We start from the raw sequence: 9,659 nt of genomic DNA, 5'->3' as shown, positions 1-9,659 counted from the left end.
CAAGTCAAATCATAACCAAATGACCCGAAATTTTAATCATAAGCTTATGAAACCTTTGTTAACTTTTACAATGTTGCATCTTAATCTGGCGGTTGAGACGTGACATTCCTCTATTGACAATGTCTTTATAAATGCATTGAACAACATTCAAATATTATTAAAATCAAACGGATAAAAGTGGTTGTGATTTTTTTGTATTAAAAATAAATTATTTTATAATAAAGAATACACGTCTTTTAGACAAATTCCCACATATCTCTCAAACAAATCTCGATATCCCATCCCATCTCTCTCTCTCTAACACACATTCGATAAGGGGGACGAAGGCTCTAGTATAGGTCTGTGTTCCATATTCTCTCCCTCTCTCGATGATGCACAAGTCTTTGTTCCTCTACCTAACTGCGATGTCTACCATCGGTCCACACGCAAACATATAAGGGTGCAGTTGGCATACGGATGCATCCATAGCTGTAGAGGTAATTTGTGCCTTCAAAGTTTATCATGATATATAATTTTGATGTAAAATGTCCTTAGGGTTATCTCAAAATATATTTTTATATCTAATTATAAAATTTTAAATTTAAAAAATAGTTAAAATGAAGTACATCTATAAACATGTGAAAATCTTGAAAATGGACGGTGTAGATAATATGTTGTAAAATGCACTATTTTTAATACTTAAAATCTATTTATTTTTCATGGTCATATATCTTGATGTCGAGATGATCAATCAAAGGGTTTTCCAACATTAAAACTACCTTTTCCGATGGATTTTTGAGGTGCATCCGTAGCTCTACATTATAAGGTTGCAACCTTATATAAACTTTTTCCAACATATACAGACCATAAAACACATATATAGAGACCATAATCAAACAAATTACATGTGAGAATGAAGAAACAAAGAGATTCACAATTCTGTTTAAAGAATACAAGAAGCAGCACCATCCTCCTTTTTAGAAAGCACTGCATCTCCCCAGCTCCAGCAAATTCCAAAGACAAAATGTAAAAATTAAGCCCCAAATGGGAAAAATAAAAGAAGACAGAAAGAGATCATTTGAACCCCGCACAATGGCTTGGCCCCCCAGTCTCATGGTCCACAACCACAAGACCAGTGCCATTACATGGGAGCACATCTTGTGCTAACTTAGCAGCAGCCGATTTAAGTCCCCTTAATGACACAGCTTGGTTAAACAAGTTTAGGACCGGCAACTTCGAAGCCGGGGGCATTTTACCACTAGGCAGAAGCTCTATAAAGTCTCTCTTAAGGAGCGGCACCTCAAAGTCGGACTTATTGTGCTTAACCACATTATCTTTAGCACTAATATGGGCCCCCGGCTCCATGTGATTAGTCGAGAAGCTAGCTTGGTCAGGGAAATTAGGATATAAGCTAACGTATCCTCGTAAATACATCATATCAATCAAGAACTTCTTCCATGAAGCTTGCCATCCATTTGTTCTAGACTTCGGGATTTGAACTGGGTTTTTCTTTGCATCCTCAGTGAATCTCATGTTCATGTAAGTGTAAAATTCTCGCCACTGTTTAGGAAAGAAGACTGCACCCCAACTGCAAGGGAGCTGATGTAAGTATGGGGTGTTTGGATGGATGTGTTTGAAGAAAGCAGTAGCGTTCCAATGCGGCCGTTCTTTCACCACTTCAACTAAGCGAGGGGTGTAGAGAGATATGGACGAGAGCTCAGGGAGAGAGACTTGAGGGTCATAATGGTAATTTAGGAGGGCATACTTGATCCAGAGGTAGTAGTAGGGAGAGACCTCGATGTCGTCCTCGAGGAGGAGGCCAAAGTCATTGTCGGAAGAGGGGTACCTATCGAATTGATCATAGCATAAGTGAAAGGAAGTCCAAAAACATGGCTTAAATGATAACAATATTGACCAATTGGGGCAATCTTCATTGCACAAAACAGCTTAAAAAAAAATCTTCACTGCACAAAAATTCAAAATAAAGAAAAAACTACTGCATGTCTGATGGTTTTCACCAAATAGATTTTTGGTGATTTAGAGTAGAGACTCATACAGAAGTACTTGGAGTATTTTTTTTAGGTGGTACCATGTTAATATCATCTTAAAAATTGCCTATATCTCTCGGCATAAATAAACTTATCAATTAGTTCAGAATTTTATTGTCATTATAATGTATTACCAATATTACTGTAAATAAAAATTACTTTTCAGGAAAAGAGAACATTTTGCATCATGTAAGAGAATTGGCTAAAGGAAAAAAACTACAGTATGATGGATATAGTCATGATAACAACATGAATATGTGGGTCATCACATGTTATGAAACACGTTAGGCAGCGATGAAGGAACAATGAGATGTACAAATGAATTAATGACGTGTTTGGTGGGACCCATTCCCTCCATCACCAGCCAACCAATTGATGGATGGTGATAGACTCTTGATCATGTTGTTATCATGAGCATATTGATCATATCACACATGCCCTTCATTAGCTTTAAGTTGCTCGTGTAACATCAACTGAAAAGATTCTAATTGCGTTAAAGATCGAAAAACATAATCATCTAGAAAACATTATTTTTTTATTGAGACATTACCAGCTCTCGCTCACAGCTCTGATGAGACCCCCTTGGATGATTCGACGGCGTAGGGTCTTGGGGCCATGAGGCCACTCGAAGGAGTTCACAAGTCTAAGGGTACTTTCATCAACTTGGCTATCCATATTAAAGCTTAGGGGGACCTCGTCCCCAAGGTAGTAGGCCTCTGAGAGTGACCGGAGGAGCCGCTGAAGGGATGTCACCCTGTTTTGTGTGATGATGTTCACCGAAATCCGCATTTTGTTCCAATCTGCAAATTGTTTTTAGCAAATGTTTCAATCAATAAATCGAGAAAAAAAAGACATGAGAGGAAACTTTGAAAAACATAGAAATTGAGATTAAGCCAATGGCTCAGGAATCGAATTGTCCAGTAATATAAAGGGAAGTAACACATGCAGACACAATAGAGAGAAAAGGCGGGGTGGGCTTTGTTCGTGTTGGGTGAGGTGGCCCCCACCTGAATATGGTGCAAAGACTACTTGCTCACAGTTAGATTGGAGAGGAAGGTGATGATCAATAATGTACATCTACATGTCTTATAGCGATGGCACTCTACCAGATCATTGCCTTGAGGGGCACTTTAAGCAAAGGAAGGTACTACGATCCATAAGATCACAGAAAAGCTACTTTCATAAGTGTTATCATTATCCAATGAATCGGTGGAGGGTGATGGAGACAGAATGGGTCCCACTTACCGTCAATCACCATCCATCAAATGATTGGATGGTGATAACACTTATGACAGAAACTTTTCTATGATCACATGGATCACAATATACTTTTCCTTTTAGGTGATGCAGCCACACAGAGAGAGAGAGAGAGAGAGAGAGAGAGAGTTTACTTGGAATAGCTGTGGACCTGAGATTGGCCATCCAAAGAACCTTAGGTACCGCATTTTCTGGGAACAAAATCATCTGTGAACCATTGTTATGGCCCGAAACTGCCGTCCTAAGCCCCTCCTTGACATTCTCATCAACCCCCTTCAAAGCAATCACCACACTTGGATTGTGAATCCTCATCAATCCACGCATGCTCGAATAGACTGACTGCAAAACCGGTACCCCTGACCCTGATATTCCAGCCAATGCCCCTACACCTAAGTCGAAAATCTTGAATCTCCTCTCTTTACATGCATTTTTAGGCCAATTCAAAGCAACTGCCGCCTCCTCACAAGGGCAATATTGTCCACCGGAGACCACAACATAGGCCTTTTTACCAGGGGTTGATCGGAATTTTGCAATCAAAGGAGACAGTTTCTTGACTTCTTCAATGGAATGAGCATAAAATAAGGCATCGATTTTTTGAGGGTACATTGAAGCCCATTGAGTTACATAGCCAGTGGAGAGGGCTCTCCACCATTGGTCGTCACGAACTTCGACGATGTTTTTGAAAATGACGGTAGTTTCAGAAACGTAAGCGAGGCGGTGCTCACTGTCACCCCATGTCTCTTTGTCATTGGGGTTTACGGGGAGGACGAATGAGCCCGCATCTCGATACTTTTGGAGCTGGTAGCTGCAAGAGAGTTAGTGTTAGATTAAAGGAAAAAAAGCCCCTCTCTCTCTCTCTCTCTATTTATCTCATGGTTGGTTAAAGAAATCCCCATGTGTCACTTTTCAAATACAAGGAAAATCTATAGATATAATGGACTTAGAAGAAAATGTCTCTTTCACCTTCTAGATACAGGTAAATTTATAGAAATATATGACAATGTTTGAAGAATCTCTCTTTCTCTCTCTCTCTCTCTCACACACACACATACTCACACACACTCACACACACACACATACTCACACACACACTCACACACACACACAAACACACAAACAACAATAAAAACATGCACAGGAAGGAAATTCAATAAAAACATAATTGTGTTAGAAGGTTTTGATACTCTCTTCCTGTTTTCTGTGATGAGGAGCTGTGTTTGGACATTCATGCATTAATTTCATCAAAGGAGAAGAGCAAGCAATTGTGTTAAAGGGCCATCCCATAACTAAGAACCTTACGGTTTTATTATTTGTTTTTCTTTCGTTTTTTATTTTTTATTTTGGGATGTTGCTTTTATTATCTTATCTTATAGAAGCTTTTATTATCATCTATCAACTTCACAGTGAAAAAATATATATCAACAAAAAAAAAAAGAAAAACCCAGTGGAAACAATCCCATTTGTCTTAGATACAACAGTTAAGAATATAATAAAAGAAAAAACAGAGCACTAGAATAAATTTTCAAAGAAACCCTATGCCCATTTTTACAGTCAATTAACCCAGTGAACTCAGAGCGAGAAAACATGTCAACAATGAAATAACTGAAAACCCAGAAAAAAAAAAAAGAAGTTTCCTATAGTAAATTAGTGGGTATGTGCACCAGTCAAAATTACAAAAAATGGAGAAACAGAGCACTGTTATAAAATATAAAAAAGGATCCTCTTTCCATTTTCATAACCCAGTAATTTGACAGTCAAAAATATGCCAACAATGAAATAAAAAAAATCCAGTAAAAACCCCTGTTTTCCACAGTAAATTACTAGCTATAAACAACAGTCAAAAAATATAAACATTGATAAAACAGATTACTATAGTAAGATTTCAAGCACCCAATGCCGATTTTCATAATTTGAGAGAATAGGAGGACATTCACTACCATGGATTCAGTGTCATATAATTGGACAAGATCAAGTCGAAATCTCACCTGAGATGCAGATCTTCACCAGTCATGAAAGTGAAAGGAGTCTCTATGAACAAGGTCTTAACGAGATCAGTAGATAAAAACCAGGAGCTTGATAGGAAATCGACCTGAACCACCTTATCAACAGTGATACCATAGGCAGGGTCAGGTAAATAAATCCCAGCCTCTTTAGACCTAAATTTTCGATAACTTGGAAATGTGTAGTCCTTCTGTCTAAATGGCAATATCCTCCCAATACTACCCAAAACTGAGTTCTTATACTTCTCAGTCCCTGCAACATGAGAAAGAATCTCTAACATCTTCTTTCCTGGTATCATGTCATCATCCAATATGTAGACATAATCAGCTTCAGTTTGAAGGGCCATTTGAAATCTCCCATAGTACTTGAAATCATGGGTTGAGCTTATGAAGCTGATCTTTGAATTGTTGTAGCTCTCCACAATTCTCTTTAGAGAGAGAGAGTTGGGACTTCCAAAAGCAAGGACCCATATGCTGTGGAAGGGAACAGTTTGGTGAAGAAGCGAATCGAGCTGAGAACAAAGTGTTTTCCTCTTAAAATGGTTCAAAATCACGGTGATTTTCGGGGTTTTCTTAAGAGATTTCCATTGAGAATCCATGGCCCTGAGCTCAGATAGAGTTTCCGCGCCAAAGGACTTCTTTTGGAACTCCAACACTTCATTGTAGAGCTCTCTCTTGATTCTGATCATATGTTGATCATTCGATTTCTTTTGTTGAAAATCAATAGTTTCGTGTTCACAAACAACTGATAATTGGGGGATTTCCGATGAGAGGCCATTGATCTCCGGGTGGTTTCCTAAGACATTGGGCTGAATTATGAACTGTTTCCAGTGTTTGGCAATTCGGCTTGCCCATGAAAAGTCGGGTTTTGTTCTGAGGTCAATGGTTGGGCTCATGTAATAGAGGAGGAAGGTGGCATAAATGGCAAAAGCGAATTGGAGGCAGGTTAGAACCGTGACTAAGCGAGCTGAATTGCTCTTATGAGTTCTCGATTTCACCTTTGCGCTCACATAATCCGAGATCATCCCTTCCAAATAGTCCCCACTTCTCATGTTTGGGCTTCTCACTAGACCCATGAGAGAGAGAGAGAGAGAGAGAGAGAGAGAGAGAGAGAGAGAGAGAGAGATCAAAGGGCCCTTCTAGTGAACAATTTGATTGAGAAGACAGCTAAAGGTTTGATCTTTCAAGCTAAGCATGTAGTAGTTAGAAAATTCAAGCAAAAAGAGGTTGTGTAGTGGAAAGAAGGCAAATGGTAACAGTGTAAACTCTAATGAGAGAGAAAATGTTCAATGCTGCAGTGATTCTAGTGAAGAAACCAAAACTACTTGGAAATTCTAGAAAGAGAGAGAAGTTGTCATTCATGAAGTTGAGAAACCTTTGAATGCAACAGTGGGAACATATATCTAGAGAGAGGGAGAGAGAAAGAGAGGAGACACTGAAATCTAAGACAAATCTTGGCAATCTCAAAACAAACCCATATTAAAAACACAACAATCAGGAAATCTGTTTCATTCTCAACCCCTGAAACAATTGGCTAACACCCCAATTCAAGAATCATATGAAGAAGCCAGAGGGTTCCTGTACCTATATAAACAATTGAAGTACAAGTTGCAAAAGAAGAGAGAGGGGAAAATCCTTATGATAGTGATAGGAAATTTAGAGAGAGAAAGTGAGTGGCCCAATTTAGGGAGAGAGAGAGGTATCCAAATGGTTTGAAACTCAAGTGGAGGTTAAAGGTTTAATTGAAGTGGGAACAGGCCATATGCAAAGGTTAAATACCCCAAAAACCGTGTGAGACTCACATGGGCTAAACCGTAGAAAAACCTCAAACGTTACCTTCACATTTTCTCATACATTTCACCATTAGGACACCATTAAAAGCCGGTTTTGAAGGCGTGGAATAGGCCAAGGCCTGCGTTTCAGGTCCAGTTTTCACGTATCGGACACAGTGCAGTTTTTTTTTTTCTCTCTCTCCTCTCTCTCTATGGACAAACGTGCACCTCTTTTCTTCTCTCTCTAAAAATCTCTGTAAAAGAAGAAAAACGCCCCCAAAACAAACTTGGAAGAGTAAACAAGACTCAACTTTTAGAAATGAAAAAAAGAAAGAAAACCGGAGTAACCCAACAATCCAATGCTCTACTCTTTGAGATAAACATGAGCTGATCTGTAAAACCGAAAACAAAAGCAATGAATATATGGAGCAAAATTACAAGTGGGAATATGGTTTTCAGCAATTCTAAAATATGGGTGTTTTGAGTTGCATGCGAGTTTGTTAGAAAAGCCTGAGAAAATTGGCATTTTGAAATTAGGTAGAGGGCCAGAGAGAGAAACCAACATGAATTTAGAGAGAAAAACAAATAGAAAAAAGGTGGTGGTTGACTTACATGTCTGGAAATCCCGGCAACCCCCATGTAATGCTCTGTGCCAAACTTTAGACGATTTGAATGTGAGGTTTCAATGGGGTGAGAGAGAGGCTATGGCATTGGGAGGGGAGCAATTCCTGGTTTTGGTTCCTTTTGTGTGTGAAAAGAAAAATTGCAGTCTCTCTAAAAAATTATAAAATTTCCCTCTGTGAAATTAATATAATCTCTCTCTATCTCTCTCTGGTTTTTTGCCTTAACTGTTACATGAAGTGCGATATAGAAAATGTCAAAAAAAAATAAAAAAATCAAGGCTTTGGTCAACAATTCAATAGAGGCAGCCATTAAAATAGGCTGGCAAGCTTATGATATTATAATGAATATTAATAATCCAAGGGGTAATGAATATTCATAATCCAGGAGGTGGTGGCTCAAGGGAAAAACTATGTATAAAATAAATAAGATACTCTAGAATTATATAAAACTTATTGTTTATTAATTAAATATAACTAAGATACTCTAATACATTAATTGATTTATTGGTTTTGTTAACTTATTGTAAGGGGTATGAGGATTAAACATTAAGGACATGCTAAAAGGCTGGATATTTCTCTCCTGTTTACTCATTTAGAACTCCATAGATGAGAACTAAATACAAGAAGCCAAAATAATAATTTCTAGTTTCATGGTTAAACTCGTGGCAAATACCACCTACTTAAGGAAAACGTTTTTATTAAAGTTAAGGCTTTAAAGGCCCATCTCAAAAATCCATCACAAGAAGTTGTTTCGATGCTGAAAAACCGTCAAATCCGATCATCCCGACCTTAAGATATTAAGATACATGGACATAAAAAAAAAAAAAGGACTTTAAATATTGGAAATATTGCATCTTGTAATGTATTATCTAGAATGTCGATTTTCAAAAATTTTAAGTGTTTTATAGATCTACTTGATCTACACTATTTTTGAAGTTTTAAAATTTACAATTAGAGATGAAAATAAACTTTTAGGTCATCAAAGAGATTTTTGGTAATGAAAAGATTTCTTTCGATACTTTTTGAAGGTACGCCTCAACCTTATATAAACTTGAATTTAATTATTTAAGACATCAACCTTATATAAACCACACCCCGTACTAAATAATTGCTAAAAGTACCCTTTTTTTTTTTCTAAAATTTTACAACACTCTAAGATCATCATACAAAATGCTTTTAGAATGACAAGAACTAGAGTTTGAATTTTGTAGTACTTAGATCCAACCATCCAAATATTGGAAAGTCTCTGTTAATTCTTATGATATTTTTTAAGCACATATAAATAGATATGATTTTTCTAATTTTAAAAAGGACACAGTTTCTATGAGTCCATGAGTCCCCTCTTAAACATCTATTTTTTAGATGGATTTTTGGACCCAATTTGATTGTTCAAGGTATTGCAATAAATGTGAGGACCTCTTGAGGCTATTTTCTATATTATATGAGATCTCTAAAACTAAGAATTACACTTTAAAATTTCTCTCTCTTTCCTTTCAAGAGCTAAACCCCAACTTTGAAAAATAGTAAAAAAAAAAAAAAGCCTCAAATTCAGAATTTGAGTCGTGTAGAATGACGTGAATTAGAACTTGTCAATTGAACTTGGGTTTGTATAAATTTAAGAACCAAGCTATTTTTATTTTTATTTTATTTTTTCAAGTAATTGGAGGTACAAAAAGCTTTTTTTCTAAAAAGTTTGGTAAATTCACTTTTATAGTAATTTGGATAAGAAAATATTAGGAGGAAAATATAAAAGATAAGAAATTTTTTTCCTCAAGTGGACCTCCAATTTATTTGATCTAATCCAAAAAGAACCTTCGTATTTTATCTAATGGGGAATCTCCTGCAAATGCCCCCTTAAATTATCATGCGCCAACTCTTCATTTCCCAAAAACCGCCAAAAGATCCTCCATTTTATCACCACCTAACAATAATTGTCATATTTATAATTTGTAGGACACGGTTTTTGTGAGTCCATGTAGA

At 37.0% G+C, this 9,659-nt stretch overlaps 1 protein-coding gene across 2 annotated transcripts; it reads right to left on the bottom strand.

The window, feature by feature from the left end:
- Positions 1-837: 837 nt before the first annotated feature.
- LOC18995826 (glycosyltransferase family protein 2) lies at positions 838-7,845 on the bottom strand. 2 transcript variants are annotated; one of them, XM_088872060.1, is made up of 4 exons: positions 7,669-7,845; positions 3,419-4,089; positions 2,578-2,827; positions 838-1,825 (listed from the first exon to the last, which is right to left on the bottom strand). In XM_088872060.1, exons 2-4 carry the CDS (start codon positions 3,888-3,890, stop codon positions 1,054-1,056), a joined length of 1,494 nt encoding a protein of 497 aa, XP_088728186.1. In that variant the 5' UTR covers positions 3,891-4,089; positions 7,669-7,845; the 3' UTR covers positions 838-1,053. The 2 variants fall into 2 exon arrangements, with proteins under 2 accessions (XP_088728186.1, XP_088728185.1); XM_088872059.1 differs by lacking the exon at positions 7,669-7,845 and adding an exon at positions 5,270-7,662.
- Positions 7,846-9,659: the final 1,814 nt, after the last annotated feature.

This window comes from Amborella trichopoda, chromosome 7, assembly GCF_054954075.1.
Source record: "Amborella trichopoda isolate Santa Cruz 75 chromosome 7, AtrichopodaSantaCruz75HAP2 v2.0, whole genome shotgun sequence".
NCBI lineage: Eukaryota > Viridiplantae > Streptophyta > Magnoliopsida > Amborellales > Amborellaceae > Amborella > Amborella trichopoda.
The sequence above is the reverse complement of the archived record's forward strand: the minus strand, read 5'-3'. Positions and strand labels throughout refer to the sequence as shown.

Excerpts from the sequence above, each read along its gene's own strand:
- LOC18995826 (XM_088872059.1), bottom strand. The coding sequence starts at position 6,360 with ATGGGTCTAGTGAGAAGCCCAAACATGAGAAGTGGGGACTATTTGGAA. Across the intron at positions 4,090-5,269 it reads GGTGAAGATCTGCATCTCAG|CTACCAGCTCCAAAAGTATC; the intron begins GTGAGATTTCGA and ends ACTCTCTTGCAG. Across the intron at positions 2,828-3,418 it reads CAGGTCCACAGCTATTCCAA|ATTGGAACAAAATGCGGATT; the intron begins GTAAACTCTCTC and ends AACAATTTGCAG.